We start from the raw sequence: 22,838 nt of genomic DNA, 5'->3' as shown, positions 1-22,838 counted from the left end.
CGGTTTTGGTGAAAAACCAAATCGGTTTTGGAGAAAACCGAAATGTCGGTTTTCGGGTTTCGGTTTTTCTTGAAACCGGTTTCCGTTTTTTAATAAAAAACGTTTTGCCCATCCTTAGTTCAAATTCAAAATCTAGCTAAACAAAACATTCAATTATCAAAAGTAACAAAACAATAACAGAAAATGTAGTAAAGATAGAGTAATACAAAAAGTAGAACATACAACAAACTAAAGTTCTTTTTTTTAAAGAAAAACATTACTTACGTCTTAGTTGAAAAGGCGAGATGCATGTGAACATTCGACATTTCTTGCCTTCCCGGTAGGATTGTCTGTAGCACTGTGGCGCTTCAGTTTTATCCACATTGTTGCATATTTTTCAGCATTTAAGAAACGCAAAGGTGGACCATTTATAGATACAAAAAGGAGCTTGCTAAGTGTTACAATCGGCATACGATTCCTCAGATCATTCAATGTTTGATTCATAGCACTAAACCCACGTTCACATTCTACAGTTGGCCTAAAGTCCTGGCCCTGCCTATTTCTTTTCTTTTTCTTTAAAGCCAAATGGAACCTATATAACTCTTCGATTGTTTGAAAATCCAAATTAACCGAAGTGGTGTATTGTCAATTTAACGTTGTCCCCTATGTGGCTACGACCCATAGAGGAAAGCATCTATGTTTTCCTACGCCCAACGAGCAATGAAACTTGATGTCCCAAACGGATCTGTCACTGCGACAGCCGCAGACGAAAAATAAATATGGCATTGACCCCGCAAGCGCGAATGTATAGTAACTTGAATTTCCTCTATACTTGTAATTTTCCCCATTACCTTTATTCCATCTCAACAACCATTCTATTCTAGTGATAGTGTAGGTTTCCAGTGTTTTCCTGAGATCAAATTTACCAGTTCTATTGCTTTATTCGGTATTAAAAAAACTACTGTAGATGACAACAGACTTGTACTCATTCTTGCCTTTGGTTGTGTAGGCTGTAGGATCCAAAAGTTTGCTCATTAGAAATCGGTTTGATTATATTCTTACATGTAACTCTTTGTGTAAATGTGAAGGAAATTGCGAAATTTCTTTATTTCTAACGATGTTAATACAGTACTTTGATATGCGAAATAATGATTTGTTATCTTACAAATACTATGTGCTTCATTGCTAGGCTATGTGTCAACATTAGAAGACAAAGAATAGAAACGATCCGCCACTTTAATAGCATGTGTTTTATATATACAGTACGTAAATAAATATAATCAATTATGATTGATAACGAACAATATACTTTTTAGCGCCAGATAAAAATTCTCGAAAACTACGCATCATAATTGATTATAAAATGTATCATTTTGTTCATCTCAATGCCGTGTATAGATTCTTATGTCTCATTTTAGCACAATAATATAATTAAATCAAAATTAAAGTTTGAGTAAATCATAATTTTGGGTTGTATCTCTTTAACCATACTTTGTACTGTCGTCTTGTTAATGTTATAATGAAGGGCTTATTGAAGTACATTTCAGTAAGCGTTTCACCTCAATAAAAGGCATAGTTCTTGCTTAGCATCAATTTTTGGGTTTACAAATAATAATAATAAATAATATTAATATTTTTTCTCCATTTTCTCGAAAACTACGCATGAGCTTTCATCCTTCCTCATATCAATTTGTTTAGCTCAGTAAGATTATTAATTGGTGTGTCACACGTTCGGACATTTTTTTTTTTCGTTAAACACTAATAATAATGTAGAAATTTTAAGATTTTTATTAAGTTTGAATTCGCATAATAAAGTTTTTTTTCTTTTTCTTGTTTTGCAGTCTTCGTTAGCAGTCTCCTAAACGAAAGCAAAGAAGTAGCTATTAGTCAGCTTCTTAGTCATTTACCGCTCCTTCGGCCAGGGAATGCAGAGACCAAGTCCAGATACCTGGCTGTTATTCCTATGATTCTTAGTCATTCGGTGGAGACTGGAGCGCACATTGAAGAGTCGAGGCAGCTGCTTTCGTATAGTCTCATCCATCCAGCAATCACAAATGAGGACAGGAGGTAACTACATATAATTTTCACTGATATATAAATTATTTAGTCATAAACAGTATCCAAAACATTAATAACCTGGATATCATCGTGTTAATATTATATATCCTTATCTTCCCAAATCAGTTGTAGTGAATGACTTTTGAAGAAATTTATTTCGGTAAAAATTAGCATTTTGTCGCAACAAGCTGATGGAGTTAGTACACATTTTATCACTACAAAGCAAGACAGTATATATTTTATCTCTGGAAGTTGTATAGCAATTAGTGTACATTTTTCTTCCCTTTACTTTTTACGATGGCTTTTCTCAAGAGCCGCCACTGATTGACAAAATATAAATGAAGCTGAACAAAAGCCTATAGCGAAATATTGACGTAAAACTTAGAAAAGGCTGAAGAAAGCATATATGGAGTGTAGCGTTTTATACATGGACTCTAAAATAGAAGGAAAAACGGCTAACGGAAGCTTTTGGAATATGGCGCTATAAAGAACGTAAAAAAATTAGAAAGGTGGATAAAGTATCAAACGAAAGAATATTTGTGAATGGCAGGTAGAATATTAAAGAATATTGCAAAAAGAAAAGAGAGTATGAGTGAACATTATATGAATCTTGGAGAAATCGTGGTGTTAGCTATTGTGAGGAATGGCATAAGGAAAAATGCCTAGATGAACGCAGCGATGAAAATATGCGTACCAAGTAATACAAGCCTTAAGGAATAAAAATCTCGCTCGGAGTACGGAAGACTGTAGAGCTGCATCAAACCAATCTAAAAATTGCTAACCTGATGAGCACATGCATTACATTAATCCCATCTGGAGTCTGTGTCAGTAGCTCAAATTCGTAAGTTTTCCCTTGTAATCAAAAGATTAGAGCGTGTGCTCCTGGGTTTGATAATTGTTGGGAACACAGTTTTTGATCTTGATCCAAGATCATGCTGCAACTAGAAAACTTTTTGTATTAGGAGATGATAAAATCCAGGAATAACTGATTAGAGGCAATATAGGCAACCAGAGATCACACACACGAAAGCTCTTTGTAGGGTACTGTATAAGTTTTTTTTAACTATATAATGTCAGAAAATTCTTCAGGAGTTGATCTTACTTTTAGCATAGCTTAATCGATTTTGAAAAAGTTTAAAACCAGAGTGCATATAAGCATAGGGGGAGTGAAAGAGAACTGAAAGATTCATTAGTAGAGCAACCCACATTATCTTTATTTTTTGCTTAATTATGCTTTATTTTTTCACAAATTATGCTTTATTGTTTATTTCAATCATTGTTTTAATTATTCATGTATAATGTATAATATTTACTATACATTAAATATTCTAAGTATCTTGATCTATTTATTAATATCTTATGCAACCAGTTTCTTTCATATTTCATGAACTTTCTACTTAATGCATTGTAAAGAGATGTGCTTTACTAGAGTTTTTTTTTTTTTAATCACATGTGTGCCGCCTTAGAGGTGCATATATACGAAAGGGGAAGTAAAAGATACCACCAAAAAGTACAGAAAGTGTTCAAGTTCAAGAGGTACACAACAATATAATGTGGAGTTCTCGTGCACGTTTTGCACATTTCGAATCATCATTCGTAACTGGACAGTTACACTTAGAAGAAAACTATTGTTTATTCATTATTGGCAGAAAGTTTTCTTCTTCTATTCCTTTCTTCTTTTCTCTACTTCAAAGAATTACACCGAAAAGTTTACAGAAATAAAAATGAGCTTTGCACTGTAAATATTGGTTTTAAAAAATATGAATGCAGTATGTTAAACTTGCAGTTACACGGAATTTTCCAAGAATTGTGCTATATGTTTTAAATTATGCTTTTAAAATTAGTTTCTTCTGGATCTTAGACAACCACAACCATGTTGAAGGTACCAACCATATGTATAAATTGCTCTATGCTCTTTGCTTTTGGGTTACACTGTCCATTAGTGTGAGTGAAACAATTTTAAGATGTTAATTTTGAATACCGATTACTGGAGAGGACGCTATACTGTAGGAGCACTTGGTAATTATCATGATGTTGAAAGTGGACATATACAAGGTGCGCTCGTAAAGTAACCGAACTTTTACAAAAACAGCCAACTGTCGTAATTGTGTTACCCGAAGTATGACAACACTGGAAAAACCTTTTGTCTAGACTTCCAATTAGTGCATGTTTAAGTGGGTTTTGTACAGTTAGTATCTGGATAAGCGTGCGACAAATGCATGCACTGTGAAGTCGTACGAAATTTTAAACGTCAGGTTTCATCATGCACCTCGATGCACCATAGAAAGTTGTTGTCCCGTACTGTAGTAGCCACAAAATTCTGACAGTAATCTTTCCTATTGGCTTTTTGCTGTTCCGTCAAAATTGAGAGGCATTTTGCAAAACAAATACACTGTCCACATTTAAAGTTCCTGATTAAGATTAGCCTTTCTTTGTTTATCTGAAGCATAATTGACAGTTATTGCGTGGTTACATGCCTATCATCTCACCAATGGCAAAAATTTCTCTATATTTTTTCTTATCATTCCGTGACGTTCGAGGGAGTAGTAACCTTGGATCATTCTCAACATTTTCACACCCTTATTTGAAACTGTTTTACTGTTGTTTCTTGATAATGTTGCATCATCATGCAGTGTCCTCACTATTCTGTAATGTTTCGGTAGAAACAATTACCCAATTTGAAGAAAACCTTATTAGAATATTGTTCTGTTTTGATTCGCATATTTCATACAACAACTTCATACTACATGCATTTGTCACAGGCTTATCCAGATACAAACTACATCAACCTGGTTTAAACAGGCACCAATAAGAAGCCTAGACAAAGGCCTCTTCAGTGTTAAGAAAAGTCATGGGCTTAAAATATTGTTGGATGTAAACTATTTTCAAATCAAATAAATGTGTTAAATAGCAGTGAGATTCGAAAACCATTCGGTATATTTTGTAATACATATTTATCTAAAATTGCATCAGTAGACTTTTTCATTTGCCTTTAAGATAAAGAAGTCAAGGTGGCCACTGTACATATATAAGGAACCTTGCTGTGAAACTGGAATTTCACACACAAAATCCATTTGATAAAGAAGCGGGTAGTCGCAGCATTTGACTCAGCTAGACTCCTTCACTATTTTTCAAGTGGAGGTTTACATAATCATGCTAATTAGTTGTTTGGTTATGTGATTGAAAATAATAATAAACTAAGTCAGATATCTACATTGTGTTTCTAAGATTTAAAGGTTCCCATAGATATGCACAAACTTTAAACATGTTATCCCAAAATCGTCATTCATCACAGTTTGCTACATCTTTTACTACACTGGAGGCAAAGATCTAATTTACTTGAAAATACAAAATTGCGCTTGACCTTCGTGTATTTTGATGCAATTTGTTATAAGAGAATTTGGAATAAATAGAAAACTAGTATTGAAAGAGGTACTAGTATGTAAAATCATGTCACTCAATTCAATTCACCAATTCAAGTTACTATTTAGTAACTAAGGCAGCGTTTCCCAACCGGTGTGCCGCGAGGAAATCGAAACAAATTATTACTTCTATAGGAACCAAATTGCAAGACATAGGGGAAAATGTATATTTGTATTACTATGAACCTCTACTATAAATCTACAATTTTAAGTTTCATACTGTGTCACTTTTCTGTACATTTTTAATGTTGAAAAACGTATTTACCATTGTCATGACCATTATTGCTTCATTATTATTGCAGGCTATTTCGTAACTTGAATTTTTAACATATCATTCAGTAAATTCAACAAAGCAAACATGCAGACAAATTACCTGCATTTGTGTTTTAAAGGTACAGGAGATTTGTTTATTTGTTTGTTATTTGGTGAAAGGTTAGATACAGTTTTCGAAAGAGAAAGTGGATTTTTAAAAACCCGAGTCCTATATTTCATTGCAATTGTTTTCTATTTTAAAATTAAATTGAAAAATAAGCATAATGATTTACCACGGGGGAAAAACAATGATCGAGCTTTCTTCTCTGTAAGAAGATCAGTAATCACAGAAAAATGCCACCACCGTATTTTATATTTACAAATAATAACAGTAATTATATATATATATATATATATATATATATATATATATATATATATATATATATATATATATATATATATATATATATATATATATATATATATATATAATATACCTATAATACTGGTGTGCCGCGAGAATTCAAATTACACCTGTAGTGTGCCGCAAGTTGAAAAAGGTTGGAAAACGCTGAACTAAGGTGAACGTGTATTATTTTCATAAAAGTATAAGATTACATACTGTACATTCAATTTGAAAACTTGCCTTATTTATGTTAGTTCAGCACAGAGAGTTCTCAGTAGGATGGAGATGTGTATTGTTCATCACTTTCCAAACTATTCAGTGGTATCACACTACAGATCTTACAGGGGTCATGATATGTTTGAAACCACACATTTATTTCAGAAGAAATTTATCATAATTTTAATGTCTTTTGCTACCTCATCATAAGTATAATTCAGATGAGTTCCTTTTATTGAAAACTTAATTGGCAGAGTATTTATGATTTACTATGGATTTCGGAACTTTTTAAATCTTAACAATACACTTTTTTTTTTTTTTTTTTTTTGTTTTTTTTTAAATATAAAGGTCATTAACTCAATGGCTTCGCCATGTTGAAGATCGAATCACCAATGGGACCACCTATTCTCCCCCAGATGCTTTTCCAACGGATTCCCCGAAACACAGCTGGACTCATCGGGGCTCTCAAGATACCAGTGTTAATTGCGTGCCAGCAGGTCTGGCTCTCAACAATGGTCATCATTTGCTGCATAATTGTAACTCTGCACCTGAGTCTTCTTCACAAGGTATTTAGGTTAATTGTTTGTCATTTGTAATATTGTGTGGTAGTGTAGCAGCAGCAAGTGGCAGGATATATATATATATAATATGCTAGTAGTAACTGTTACATGTAACTATTCTATACAGGTCATAACATTTGTACAAATTGTCCAACTTTAATGTGGTTTGTTAAAATTCGAAGGATAAGATTTTATGCACCATTCGTTGGGTAATGTCCGATGTATACAACCATCTGGTAACCGAAAAAATCACCAAAATGCTTCAGCGTTTTAGATCGAAAAGGATGGAAGCCCTTACCTAAAACATTAAAGTGCCTGACAACATCAGTAAATAACCGAAACATTTTTACGTTTAGATGATGTCAACACGAGATGTGTTAACTAAGGCTGACGCGATAAGCAGAGTAGACCGGTTTCTCAGTGAAATCTAACATGCGTACTGTTGTGTATTGTGAATTAAATTGTTTATCACATTATACACTTTGGAACAACGTGCGTTTTTAATGAAAACGTACTGGAAAACTTATTCCAGCATTGCTACGCAACATGCATATCAGCGGAAGTATGTTGTGTGCACCTAAACTGAACACAATATTTGCTCTGATAAGGTGAAAACGACTGAGTCGCTTTTTAGTGAAAGAGGTAAATATCGATCGCGACGTGAAGGTGGTATTACTGATGCCTCACCTCGTCTTATGAGGTCACCAAAATATCTCTCTAGGGTATATGCCAGAAGACGGGATACAGCTACTCTGCGTGCAAAGGCAGCACAAATAGTACCTCACAAAGTAACTGCTGTTCAGAAATTGCGTTACCCAGATCAGGATAAAGGGTTACCTGTTGTCAGTGGTTCCTTGAGCTTATTACGCGTATCCGACATTTTACACATCACATGGTTTACAGATGAAACATGATTCCACTCGTCTGGCTACGCGAATTCTCAAAACATGCGCATTTGGGCATCAGAAAATCCACATTAGCTAATTGAGGTACCGCTCTATGCCCTCAAAATTGGAGTATAGTGTGCTGTGTTCGCAACTGGCAACATGGATAGTGGGATTTTTTTTTTTTTCCTCGAGGATACAGTGAATACAATTAGTTATATGGACACTTTTAATGAATTTGTCCAACTACTGGACAACATAGCTAACAAAGTTATCAGCATGATGAGGCCCACATGCAACCCGTCTCATGAAAGTATGGCGCTGATTGGCAATTACTTTCGTGATTGGATCATTTCTAAGAATTTTTGCCGCCCGTGGTCTCTTGATTGTACTTTTCCAAATCACTTCGTATGGTGTTATCTGAAGGGTCGTGTGTACCGTTATAACCCACGAACATTGGAACACTTGCCAGCTAACATCACAAAAGAAATTGCAAACATCAGGATACATTGCGGGCTACTGCAGCGAAAATTAATGAGGAGTTAGACTGTGCCTAAGAGAAGATGGAGGTCATTTCCAATATCATCTTTCGTGCATTAAATATTAATCCTTCCTGCGTGTATTGCAACAAGCCGCATTAAAATTGGACAACGAATGAAGTCCACGCGTTCTGAAATAATAATAATAATAATAATAATAATAATAATAAATACCATTTTGGCGGTTTTCCAGTTACCACATTGTTTGCATACATCGGACACTACCACGAGTGATGCATAAAATATTAATCTTTCCTGTGTCATTTGCAACAAACCAGGGTGGAAAAAAATCATGATTCTTTTCAAAAAAAAATCATTTTTGTTGATTTTTTTGATTTAAATCAAATATTTTTCTTCGTATAATACAAGTCGCGAACTGAAGAAAAAACATTAGTAATTAGTATTAAATGTTAATTATGTCATTTACGTGAAAGTATTGGGTTTAAATTTTGAATTAATTCCCAATCATTAACCTATTTCAATCCCAAACAATGTTTCTTAAGCATTAAGGAAAAAGTACAGCAATGTATATCAACATGACACTTTTCTTTTCACGAAGGTTACTGATATTTGGCAGGGGCATATTTTTAAACAATTGGAACTAGCTAGCGGCACGAAATCCATATAAAGTACATAAATTTCGCCTAAAATTAACTAACTCACTCTATGACCTATGGAACCCGGAGGTTCAGTGCCGTGTTCACAAAAGCTCTCCACTGACTTCTATCCTTAGTCAACTGGATCCAGTTTTTACTTTGTATTCCTATTTCTGCGAGATGCAACTTAATATTGTCCTCCCATCTGCGCCTAGGCTTCCTGATGGTCGTTTTCCGATTGGACTTCCAGTTAAAACTTTGAAAGCGTTCCTACTTTTTTCCATTCTCGCTACATGTCCTGCCCACCTGGGCCTCCAAGATTTGATGACCCTAACAATGTTTGGTAAATGGTATAAATTATGCAGTTCCTCATCATGAAGTTTTCGCCATTCCTCATTTCCGTTCCTTTTGGTTCCGAATATTCGTTTCAGGATTTTATTCTCAAATACTTTCAGTCTGCGTTCTTCCCTCAGCGTAAGCGATCATGTTTCACAATCATACAGCGCAACAGGCATAATTATCGTTTTATATATTTTAAAGCTTCAAATTCCTCGACACAATTCGCGACGATAAGAGATTTTGAACTGAATCATAACACGAATTCCCTGTAGGAATTTTCTGCAGGAATTCCAAAATAAAAAAAAATCAAGATGATCAATTTCAGAAGAAGAAACATTTATGATTGTTAAAAATATGCTTTATGTGACGTGAAAAACAGTTCAAATGCGAGTTGTCCGTGCATTTAAGACATCTATACATAGCAGGCACGTTTTTATACTTTTCTGTTGGATATTTTATTTCCTCTGACAATTTTTCCTGCACAGGCACGGCAAATTTTTTGCGATCACATCGCAGATCGCGGCATGTTCTGCAATGGGGTCAAGTATCCACTTTATCAAAAGTATTATTCGATATTTTAACGCGTCCAAAATTTGTCGTATTACGATCCCGAGGAACTTCTTTGTGTTTAGTACATAAATTTCGCCCAAAATTTTAAAATTATTTTTTTTTCTTGTTTCGGAGAGGGGATCGGACCCCTCTAAATACGCCCCTATTATCTGGAAACAAACAAATAGACGTGTACACAAAAGAGTTTTCATCTTAAATGTCCATGGTGATTTTCCCGTTGGAATAGAAATTTTAAAACCTTGTGTTACAAAGAGAAGAAAGCAGGGTTCACCCGTAACCCGTTCAAACGGGATTTTCCCTGATCGTTCCCTACATGATACTAGTTTTCATACTGTGCTTACATACATTTGAGTCTCATTGTATTTTGATTATTATCTTCCATAATCGAAATAACAGAAGAGAAACGGGATTTTACTTACTTTCACTTTAAATTAATTCATTTCGGAATTTGATTTAAATCAACGATTTTAATTTAAAAAATCAAGTGATTTAAATCTTGATTAAAATCGTGATTTAAATCAGACTGATTTAAATCAATCCACCGTGCAACAAACCACATTAAATTCGGACAATTTTTACCGATGTCATGACCGAATGAAATTACACTGTATATATAGCCAGTAACTAGATACTGTAGTTAGTAATTGTTAGCTTTGTTGGAATTGTTAGCTTTAAAAAATATATTTCGTGCAATACAGTTTGTGTTGTCTATTTGAATAGACGGATCAATTTCGCTGCAGGTTTCTGAAACTATATGCTGAAAAATCTACATCCTCTTGACGTAACTGTTCCTGAAAACGTGCCATAATCCGGTTATTTCCATGTAGAAGGATAGTCAGAGAGTTGTTTTTATGAACTTACGGATGTATGAAGTTTGCAGTATGGTGTGACAATACAAGCAAATTTCTTTGCTTTATGTCGCACGAGCAATACTTTACGATAGCGCCAATATAATGTCTGAAGGGAGAGCCGCAGTATTTGAGTAACAGGCATGGCGAGCATAGGTGTTTATCAAAGTGAGGAATTTGTTTCCGGGTCGCGCTAAGGAAGAAAGAACGATCTGTGCTGGATACACATGGAAAGAAGTATTTTGTTAGTCAAAGACGAACTGCGGGTTGATCATTGCGAATGAGCATATGGGACGTCCGGTATCAAATTTTATAATCATTATTTGAAAACGGGCATTAGGAAGGCTACGTTTCACCACCAATAAAGATGTAGAAGCTGTTGTACACACATTCATCCATTCCTTGGACACGTAGTTTTACGAGTAAGGGAATATTCAAACATGTGTAACGGAGGGACAGGCGCATCAGTATGTGTAGGGATTATGTGGAAAAAGGATAATGCCTCTCTGTTCATATCATCTTTATCGTGGCCAAAACTCGCTTTCCTGCTATTTCTCATATAGTGTGTTTAGTGTATCATTGTCGATACATGCATAACACTGTCAAACTCCTTAAAATAGGCCATACGTGTTTTACTGCGTTGATAACTATACTTCATTACACTCTCAGTTATCCACTGTGAGTAATATCATTAGTTTAGAACTGAGAATGAAAGTCTAGTATATTTGCTTTCCTTCTGGTAGGATATTAGCAGGGTTTGCCACAGTGGGCGCAGCCCTTTATTTTTTTTTTTCTTTCTTTCTTTTTTTATCTGCAGGTTGGGCTCCTTAGGAAGAAAGGATTTTGTTTTGTTATTTTACTTTCTGAACTATTTCTAGAATTGAAAAGACCTTATACAACAGACAAATAATGAAAATTAGATTTCAGTGTTAGAAGTTGGAATGGGTCTGACGATTCATTATTAAAATATTTAAGTTCAAAGAAATATGTCCAAAAAACAAGTGGAAGTAGTGTAATATATCTTTTCTAAATGATAAACATAATCAATATGGCTCCTATTTTTCTATATATAGACGGTGCGGCTCCTATTTTTCTATATATAGACGTTGCAACTGCGTACTTTCGTTCCGTTTAACAAAAGAAAAATAGGAACGAACGATATCCCACTAATTAATGAATAAAATTTTGGAGTAGGGAATGAAAAGAGGGAGGAAAGAAAATCCCATTAATTCATTTTTGCTAAAGTTTTCTTTCTAACGGACGAATGTGATACCTTTTTATTTTTCGCCTAAAAATTGTAAAGTTGTCCAATCTTACGAAATACTCAGCCTCGAGGACATATAGAAGCAAAACAAATTTACATCTTTTCTCTCCGAGTGTAAGTCATAATGAATCTTGCTCGGCAGTATAAATTATTATCATGAAACATGACATTAATTCTTGCATTCACCAAACACAATTAATATCGTTATGTCGTAGAATATTATTTTAAAAATATATTGCAAAAAGATAGAAAACATAACACTTCTAAATATGTAGATTACAGAATTTATTAGAGGAAATAAATATTTTGACGTGAGACTGTATGAATATAGACCATTTAACTAGATAATATGGTGAATCTTATCTACATAATTATCTAGTTTTCTTCTAAACGTAAACCATAACGTGCTAAAACATTCTATGTGAAAGTACTTATTGAGTTGGAGTTTTGAACTATAGGAAACCTGCTTTCTGTCTCTTACTATGACAGCCAACGAAATGTCATACATAAATCATTGTATTCCAATATACCATCACTGACAAAATACAAATGAACTACATATCATCTAACATTAGCTGGTTTGTTACTTCCATGTATAGATAGAAATTTTTACCTGAAAACTGATGTTCTTAAACGATAGGAACGTTCAGTTTGTTTTTTTAATAATCGCAAATAAACATCCAAACAAAAAGAACATTCTTTGAAAGCCACATAATACCATCAGCCAATGTTAGATTTTCTGCTATCTTTTGAGCGCAGAAATTTGTAAACTTCCACTAACTTGACGACAGTGTTTTGTACCCCAAGTCTGTTCCGCACCTTATTCGAAATTAGTCCGAAAGTAGAAAAAAACTTTCTGTTGGTGCCGTTGATGCCGGAACTGTTTGATATCTGAAACTTCCAGTTTCAATAAAGGGTTAAGAAACAAGATCGTACATAGTCATAGAATGCTAAATTAATTTAAAAACGCTCTTCTCGCAAACTTGTATCACTTTTGTTCTATGTAGGTCAATATTAAAATCGGAAGTTAAGTGGAGTTTTACCACGTTCGGTTTTAGTAGAGAGTACACGAAGCTAGAATATATTCTTGAGATGCTTAATTGACGTTCAGCCGTCTGTAATCGTTTTTACTCTATACTAATCGTTAAAAACCGAAAGTGGCAGAAAGCAACCACTTCCCGTTTTAGTAGAGAGATTAGAGTGGAAAGAGAATATATTCTTGGGGCAATTAATTGATTATAGACAACACTCTCGCTATCTGTTATACTTTTAATTCTATGACGATCACCATTAAAGCCTGAAATAATAGATTTCTTCCACATCCGGTTCGATTAGGGGGTGAAAAGAAAAGATATTGCCTATCCTTAGAACATTAAATTGATTTTAGAAAAATTTTCATTTTTGCTCTCTGTAGATCAATATTGAAATCGAATGATCTTCGTATGCTTAATCCATCACAGAAAACTGCTTCTTGCTATTTGCTACCGTTTTTGCTCTATAGTAATCAACATAAAAACAGATAATACTCTATTCCGTTTTGGATATCACTTCCGTAAATTTACTTTTGATCTCTATACCATAACCAAATTTGGTGGCGTTCCATCAAGTAGTCCTTGATTTACAAACGATGATCAATTAACGATTTTCTAAACCATGACTTTCCCTGAAGCAACAAAAAAGGAAAGGAATCATAAAATCAGAAACTGTAAACCAAGAACAGCGGGGAAAAATTTAAAAGTGAATATCACCCAATGGGATTGGAACCCGGTTCAAAAGTACTGAATCCATACAAAGAGGTAGCACACACAGCTATCGAAACAGCTGCGGAATTCCTTTTACAGAGGTTGTCCAGCCTACGTTTGGCCGATTTCGTACCATCTCCCTCCCGGGCAGAATGGACTCACCCAACCTGGCTCGTGGCGTTCTGCAGTGTTGTGCAGTGGCTTCCTGGGAACGGAGTTGTTTTTCCGCACGGACGACAATAACGCACAAAACAGGACCATTGTTGTGAGTGTTGCGTTAAATTTGTTTCCAAGTGTGTGGGTTTCCGCTCTGTGACCAAAATGCCGCCCAAACTAAGCAGGTTTTAGAAAGGCTATGTTGCGGCTCTTTATGATGCCCACTTTAGTGTTTCTGTCATTAGAAAACAGTGCAAGAAGAATGGTTGCAACATCAGTTTAAGTGGAATAAAAAATGTTATTAAAAAGTACAAGGGCAACGAAGCTCCACCATTTGGATCACCAACGAAGTTGCCTAGGAAGCGAAAATGCACCAAGGCCGCCACCACCATGCAGAGGAAACTTCACAAAATGGCAATGGAAGAAAATCCGCCAACACAAAGGTGTATGGCTAATCGTCTTCACGTGTCCTTGGGACTGTGAGCCGGACGTTATACCATCAACTCAAGCTGGAAAAAGTCATGATAGCTCGCGACGATCTTCTCACGGATGTCCACCAAAAGGAACGAAAGTGTAACGCCCAGAAGCTGTACGAACGGCATCTGACAAAACAAAGGTGGATGTACGTCTTAACGCTCGAGGAAGCATCGATTTGCCTTTCCGACTGCGGCAAACCGAGAGCCATCATGTACCGAGAGAAAGGCGCCAAGAACTTTACAAGGTGGGTCCGTGTTTGTAAAGAATACTTCCCAAAAGGGTTCATGGTCGTTAGTGGCTACTGTTACCGAGGTAAACTGAAGATTCGTAGGGTGGCGAAGAACTGCAAAATAAATTCGCAGTACTTTCAGGAGCAGATCATGCGGCCGAACTACAAGCATGAGATTCCAACAATGTACGGAAATGACGCCAAACTGGTGCGCATTCACATGGACAAGGCCTCATCACATACCTCACGATCGTCCCTCCCATTCTACAGGGAGATGGAGGAGGCAAGTGGTATACAGGTGATACCTTTCAATGAGGTACGTGTTAAATCTCAGATGCAAGTCCTATGGACTATTGTGGATTTGGATTGCCGAAGCGGGCTTTGGGAAAACGGCGTGTGACAACTGTGGAAGGACTTTGGAAAGCTGTGCAAAGAGAATGGGACAAGATTCCCCTTCAAGTTCTTCAGAGAAGCCTATTACAGTGGAAATTACGCTGTCGGGCTATTGTTAGGAACCAAGGGAAACACATAGAGCACTTGCTGACCTGGCGCCATGGATTTTTCTAAATTTTTAGGTAAGTCGAAATTGGCCAAATGTAGACTGAACAACCTCTGTAGTTGTATTGATAACTAAAAAATTTCCTAACAATTCTCCTTGTTTAACTATTTTATGTTTGTTTTTGGTCGAAAAGCATGTGTGTTTTAACTATAATAACGTTTTCTGCATACATTAGGTAACAAAATAGGTGAATATTTCAAATAGCAAACAACTAGGAGTGTCGGGAATGGTTTACTACTCCGACTCTCACTCTTTCGAATACATTGTTGCCAAACTTCTATTTTAAGGCGCTTAGAAAAATTCAGGTGCACAAATATATTTTGGAGAAGTATACATAAAGTTCAGTCGCAAGACTAGCACAGTACGATTACATGTTTGTGTTTTGTCCATTGTGGTTTGTTGATTGAGGACTGAGAAATCAGGCTTAATTTCTTGATCAGTCATTTTGAAAGTATAGTTATTCTTTTCAGTCATGGCAAACTGATTTATTGCAGGACCCATTACATAATTTGTCTAAATCGAGTTCCTGAATTAGAGTGGTACCGAAACTAGCGATAGGTAGAAGCAATAGTTTACTATGGGATTCGGTCATACTGCTTCCATCCAGATCAAAGTCAGGGCTGATAGTGTTGGTATTAGGTAATCAACTCTAATGTGTCTTCGGGGGGCGCGGTGGCTCAGTGGTAGAGCGTTCACCTCTGGTGCTTGGGGTCCCGGGTTCGATCCCAGCCCCCGCCAAGTGAACCTTGTGGTGGACAAACACCGTGCTCGTGGGTTTTCTTGGGGTTCTCCCGTTTCCTCCCACTTTCTTCATTCCACCATTTCACTCATCTCTCATCATCACCGTCTCCTTTAGCCTACCCGGCATAACCGTGGGACGTAAAACCCAAAGATTTCATTTCTAATGTGTCTTCCTGTATATTAAAGTGTTCTGGGTTTTATACATAACTGTGCGTAATACATATAACTACTCATTCTTTCATGATTTTTCTTTTAATATTAGTGCGTACGAAAATAATTTGTAATACTTACAAACTCTATTTCGGTTAATAATAATAATAATAATAATAATAATAATAATAAATAATTATTATTTTTCCAGCTAACGTAACAAATTATTCAAATGGATACCATCCTCGTGTGCGGAGAAGCAACAGTTTAACTCCTCCAGTCAGCATTCCACAGAATGCTGATCCTTGGAGCTCTCAGGTGAGTTCTCTTACATTGTATTAAGCGTAGACTATCTTTTTTCTCGTTCATACCTATTAAGAACCTGGTTGATCAAATATTCTAGCTACTCTTGATAGGTGACATTTCTATTTTTAAACATTGTATTTGTTGATTGACAATTTTCGAGTTCCTCTTTCTAAATTCTGTTAATGGCATTAATTTCTGTAGAACCATTGTGAGATCAAACGACCCACAATGATGGTTTTGCCTCGACAGAGGAAGATCTGATGTATCACACTCACCATACACTGCCATATCAGCTTCATCTGCTGCGGATGGCGAAGTGGATTTGGAAACAGTCTTGAACGTTGATCATCATCAAACTACTGTTCCGACTTTTGGACGTACCAGTAGTTAATTGGAAGTTCTTTTATAAGTTTAAGGAAAAAGGAAATTATTGCAAGTAATTATCCGGAAGGTAGAATATTACTTAAAATCAGTAGCTATGATCTGCATGTTATTCATGATTTCTTAAGAACATTCTTCCAAAATTGACTGGAACCTAGCTGTGTTCCTAAGAGCCATCTATAACTTGTTTAGAAATATTCCAGCGCGGAGAGTAGATTTTATGGCAATTACTGAATCCTCTGTTTCCCAAAAAGTTCTGCCCGCTTCGGTGGATAGAAAACACGAATGTAATAGACAAGAGCTTAGTAACTACTACCACATCTGAAGACGTACATCGATTCAGTTTCAGGTAGAAATCGAAAATGATCGTGTGACTGCTTTAAAATTGTTAAATCATGTTTGAAAGATCCTTTGCTATTAGAGCTAAATTAGCTTTCTTCAAACTGTTGCTGCAGACATTCAAACTTTTCTTGCCAAATTTGTCACATTCAGCAGTGCTTCCTTTTCTGTATGGTGAAATACTTAAACTTGTGGAGTTCCGTATGATGAGAGGTATAAAAGAAAATCATTGTAATTGAAGCATCAAGTTCTGACAACATAATGAAAGTTTACCTAGAAAATGGTAGTAAGAATCTGTGTTCGGCTAAGCAGGTTGATGGCGGGGTTGCAACATCTACAGCATTAAAATCAGAAGTTATCTGAACTGAATATTCTGCGTTTTCTGTGGAACTTCTGCAGATTTAACGTTTGAGCAGGATGATTTTGTGTAAATCGCCGTTGAAATGCACACTTACTAATGGTTCGGTATGCCTCTTTTCCAGTTCAGTTTTAAACAAAAAACTTTCGGAGGAACATACAAACGTGGCATTGGAAGTGCTTGTAGAGAATCATTTGTGCTGGCCCTGCTGCTGATGAAGTAAAATGAGTTCACAGTGAATTTGTACTCAAGATTCAGTTACCACAAGAATGAAGAATTTTTGACGTGACTACCGATCGTTCAGATCATTTGTAGTTCTTCATTCTTGACAACACTAACACCAGGAACAACTTTTCAGTGTTCGTTAAGAAAATTTTAGTGTTATCGCATGGAAACTCTTTCGTAGAAGGCAGTTTCTCTTTGAATAAGGTTTTTCTTATGGAGAATCTACACGAGGAGTCTGAGTTTCGTAAAGAATAATACATGGCGCTGTCACATTCCACGGAGGTGTCAGGCAATGCCAGTCTCGAAACAATTAATTCATACAGGAAGAAATGCAAATGGCAAGCAGAAAGAGGCTCTCAGGAGGAAGAACACAACTGAGGCAGAGAAAATTCGTTCGAAAGAAAGAGCTGCTACGTAGTTGGAAGAACTAGAGAAAAAGAAGGAAAAATCCTTGAAGGCGGCAAAAGAAATCAGCGAAGTTCTACCAAACTCTAAAATACTAAATAAGAAAACTTTTATAATCTAGAATACTAAAATCCATAATGTTTGTTAGTATTTATACCTCAAAGCAGGACATTCGTGTTATATATCCATATACTTCTGTGTGCATTGTCGTGTATGTATTAGGCCTACTTCATGTCCTGGAACACTAAAAATTTAGTATAAATAAGTCGCTTTAATAGTCCAGTTTATGTAAGTAAATGTGCCTTACAGGTACGTGGTGTAAAATGTAAAATCTTAGTACGCGTTTTTGTGTGTGTTCTCACGTATATTATGTCATTCACACTTTCTATATTTGAAAACAAAAATATATTTTAGTTGTATATTTTAGTGGTTAGTGAACAGCAGTTACTAAAATTTCACTAAAACGTAGTCTGGAAAACTTTCTGTTTTTGTCTGGAACACCTGGAAAAGTCAGGGAATTCTCTGAAATTGTTGGCACCCTGTTTATCCGTGTAAAAAAACACGTAATTTCGATATGATTTTTGTGTCTTTTCTTGGATGATGCAAGGAGATGCGAGATGAAATAGCAAGCTTTTTTCTTCTTTTCTTGCTTCCAACAAGCCAGGCTGCGTTGTTGATCTCTCTTCCTCTCCTCGTAAGAAGGAAGTAAACCCAGGTTAGATTGACAACATATTGCGACTGAATTCTCTTAGCGCAATTAAAATAAATTGCATTGTCTTAAGGAAATCATAAGCCCAACCCAATATCACACTTGGAGACATATAGTGTCTGGGAACGGAAATAACAGTTGCTGAAAGTAACGTAGTAAAACTGCAGCCTTTGGTACTGTCTTAAAATAGGTCTGCAAATACATTAAGTAGAATCCTTTCCTACAAGGAAGGACTTGTAAATTAGACTTTCGAAACCCGTAATGGTAGAAGTAGCTGTGAGCTAACGAATGAGTATTCTTAATATTTTTCAGTTTTAAACTTAGAGTGTGAAGAATGTAAAAAGGTATTAACATTTGTGTATAATCACGAGTGAAAAATAGTAACAAAAGCACAAGAGAGCAGCTGCTTCCTCCCAAATTAAAAGTTATGTATTTTTGTGTAACATCATATATGGAATTATGTATAACCAAATTCCCTCTTTAAAAGTATAGGAACGCTGTGCGCAAAACTGAAAACTCAAAAGTAGCGCGTAATGCCCATTCGAAACCCAATAAAAAAGAGAGTAAGTTTAGGCTAATACGCAAATTAGCCAACGCTAATCAACCCAATTCAAAGGATAGTTTAAAACTACAGAGACGCTCTGAAAGCGTCAGTCGACTAAGCAACTACATCCACAAGACCGGGTCCGAACATCCACAAGACCTGGTTGCGCTTTATTTGTGTATCTTAACTTACATCAGCAACATTAAGAGAGCTTAGTTTTCTCTCTTCATAAACACATTCGGCTCAATTGAAAATTCTTTCAAACTGCTCTATCGAAGTATTCGACTCACTTCAATTTAAGAATTTAAGTTCTGAATTCCATATTCTGTGAACATTAACGATTGCATCTTACTTCGTTTAAGTGAACTTTTTCACTACAACAAGTGGACAAGTTTCTAACAGCTCGTGAAAACTATTACTTATACTTTCAGTGAAGTACAGCGTTCGTATACCTTGGATAAGAGAGTGGCCTTGTATTCGTATTCAATTTAATCTATAAACTTTTATTTATCTATTTTCTTCGAAAATCATAACTTTCCATCCAAAACAATACTGCCACAACCTCTACCAAAGGCAAGTTGAGGAAAGCCTCAAAAATTGCCAGAATCCGCGATCACTCTTACCGCTCGATGCAATACACATATAGTAAATCAATTTTTTATCATAAGTGCCAATCCGGCGCAGAGTACCGCGTTTGTTCTGCTCATTCAGAGTACTAATTCTTAATATTTAATTGTAATATTGTTGTCAGTTAATATAATGTACTCCTGTTAAATTATACTTCGTCGATCCAATGCCAAAACCACGAATGTGCAAATTTTGCTATTTTCACCTAAGTGCAGTTTCATGTTACTTGGGGCACACAGATTCCAATACCAAAGTCCCATCTGTGAAATATGAGTATATTAGAAGTTATCGTCAGTTCCTAAAACATATACCTAAGTCTATATAATGTTTTTTCGGGGTAAGTTGAATATTAAAATGCTTATAACTCAGTCAAAATTAGCACATTCGCGGTTTTGGCATTGGATCGAGGGCTTGTATCTTTAGTGTTAAGATGTGTTATGTTATGATATCTATTTTGTATGGTCTGAAAATAATTTCTTTTTTAATTTCAGGATGATCTCTCTGCTAGGCAGAAACCCCGGAGCTTTTCGTTATCCTCAGATCATGCTCCACTCTCACCTCAGAGTTCTCTTGCCTCTTCTGGCAGCGGATCTGAATCACATTTAGACGAACTTCGTGTTAGCTTCAATTCAGAAAGCAGTAGCATGCGAGGTAAGTCTTAAGTTACCATTGACTCTACAGAAAAAATATATAATATAGTGAATAGTGCGCTTCCTTGCGATTAGCGCTACAGAAACTTTGATTTTCTGAATTAACATGAAATAATTATCAGTATTCGTTAGATGTTGTGGTGCGCTTTGGTTGGAAAACATAAGAAAAATTACAATTCAGAATTGACTGTACAAGTAAATCGGTTTTAACAAAAGAGACACTGACCAAAGCTTAAAATTTTACTTTATTTTAAATTATAATTTGTAACTGTTTCGGATATCTAGCATATCCTTCTTCAGACACGATCGAAATTAATGAAAATACAGACATATATATAAATGTTGTTATAACAGAGTTTAAATTCTTTAACCGTCCTCTGTTATAACTCTGTTATAACAACATTTATATATATGTCTGTATTTTCATTAATTTCGATCGTGTCTGAAGAAGGATATGCTAGATATCCGAAACAGTTACAAATTATAATTTAAAATAAAGTAAAATTTTAAGCTTTGGTCAGTGTCTCTTTTGTTAAAACAATTAATCCAAAGCCATGAATAGTCTTACTAAGTAAATCGGATATAAATAACTACGAAGAACTCATATAAATCCGCTGGGCGTGTTTTTCCTCAGAATTTGTCACATGTTTTTTAAATATTATAAATGCCTTTCGTATGATTAAAGTTGACACGTTCTATAGACCACTGTTTTATTTTCTATTGCAGAAGTCCCTACATGGCTGAAGAGCCTTCGACTTCATAAATACGCGTCGCTGTTTGCACAGTTGACGTACGAAGAAATGCTTAATTTGACTGAAGAACAGTTGGAAGCTCAGGGAGTCACAAAAGGAGCCAGGCATAAAATTGTTCTTAGCATTCGCAAACTTAAAGAACGTTACTCAACTTTGTGCCAATTAGAAAAGGTTAGTATCTCTTTTCTCACTACTGATCAGGTGTACGATGGGCATCTATGTAATATAATATATATATATATATATATATATATATATATATATATATATATATATATATATATATATATATATATATATATATATATATATATATATATATCTCAGCATACTCAGGTGATGTCATTTGACTGATTTTATCTGTATTCAGTTACATTGCAAGTTGAGGTAAAGTGTACGTATAAGGTGATAGGTTACCATAGCCATATGACATCATATTTTCTCTCTCTCTCTCTCTCTCTCTCTCTGTGTCTCTCCCTGTTAAGCTATATATGCTGCAAAAACGAGGCCTTGGTTCCGAAAATTCTCATACCTACTAACCGTACGGTAACTAGTAGGCGCATGTGAACAAAATTTCGTGGACTAAGGAATAAATATACTACATTTGATGGATGTTCTTGGCCAGGAACAGACTTGGCTTGGCAACAGAAACTGTGTACCACAACTTTGCATGCCATGAGCTTCTGGGTTCGTTCCTCCGACTGTATTCCCCCTATTTAGGTTAGTTAAGGTTCGAAAATGTTTTTCCTCATTTCAATAGCTCGAAAAAGTCTAAAAAGTGCATGTTATTTTTTGAGATACCTTTCGTGGAGCATGGTCTCTCGAAATTTCTCTAATTTTGCATCTGAGTCATATGTCTGATATAATGTGTAAGCCTGATTAACTGTAAAACAGTAATGTACAAATCATTAATCTAAGACACTACTAAGAATGCGAACAGCAGCTTCTTGAGTGAAGTCGAAAGTTCCTAAAACCTCGCCATTTTAAGAGAGTTGATCCATTTCCAGGTTTAATATGTTATTGTGCTTTGATACACTAATCGTAAACTTTTTTGAATGTCTCTTGTGTGATACCACATATACTCCTGTTTCTAACCAGACTATAAGAATTCTAGATGTGTATAATACGGAGTCAGTATGCAGAAATCTATTGATTTAAAAGAAGGCACGTTGGGCTACTGGTAGAACGCCCACTTTTGGCGCAAAAAGTTTTGGATTGAACTCTCATGGTGAATAATATTTTAGGTTTTTTCACGGAATTCGCCCATTTCGTCTCCTCATCATCCCATTATCATCCGTTACAAGTTAACAAGAGAACGGTGAACTACATTTTATACATACAACAGTTTAAAATTTAATGAAAATTTTAAGATGGAAGTAATTCAATGACAGGAATCTTAAAAAGCAATCGTAGATCGTTTTAGTGTAAAGGTAGTGTATTTTCTGTGTTACAAGTAAACTTTTGATCTTTCGTTGGGAAATCTGTATTTAATGAAAGAACTCTTGAGTAGTGCGTGCACCACAAATGATGACACATGTCGGTACAACAGTCC

General features: G+C 35.5%; 1 protein-coding gene across 3 annotated transcripts in view; it reads left to right on the top strand.

The window, feature by feature from the left end:
* The window catches only part of smg (sterile alpha motif domain containing protein 4 smaug), a 197,199-nt gene that overhangs the window by 146,732 nt on the left and 27,629 nt on the right, over positions 1 to 22,838 (top strand). For all 3 annotated transcript variants that reach the window (XM_081771675.1, XM_081771677.1, XM_081771676.1), the window contains exons 3-7: positions 1,821 to 2,046; positions 6,685 to 6,902; positions 16,202 to 16,308; positions 20,376 to 20,535; positions 21,261 to 21,457. In XM_081771675.1, coding sequence (XP_081627801.1) covers positions 1,821 to 2,046; positions 6,685 to 6,902; positions 16,202 to 16,308; positions 20,376 to 20,535; positions 21,261 to 21,457 — 908 coding nt within the window. The remainder of the gene's footprint in view (positions 1 to 1,820; positions 2,047 to 6,684; positions 6,903 to 16,201; positions 16,309 to 20,375; positions 20,536 to 21,260; positions 21,458 to 22,838) is intronic.

This window comes from Thermobia domestica, chromosome 9 (genome assembly GCF_964235325.1).
Source record: "Thermobia domestica chromosome 9, izTheDome1.hap1.1, whole genome shotgun sequence".
Taxonomy (NCBI): Eukaryota; Metazoa; Arthropoda; class Insecta; order Zygentoma; family Lepismatidae; genus Thermobia; species Thermobia domestica.
Note: the sequence above shows the minus strand (reverse complement) of the source record. Positions and strands in the feature narration are given on the sequence as shown.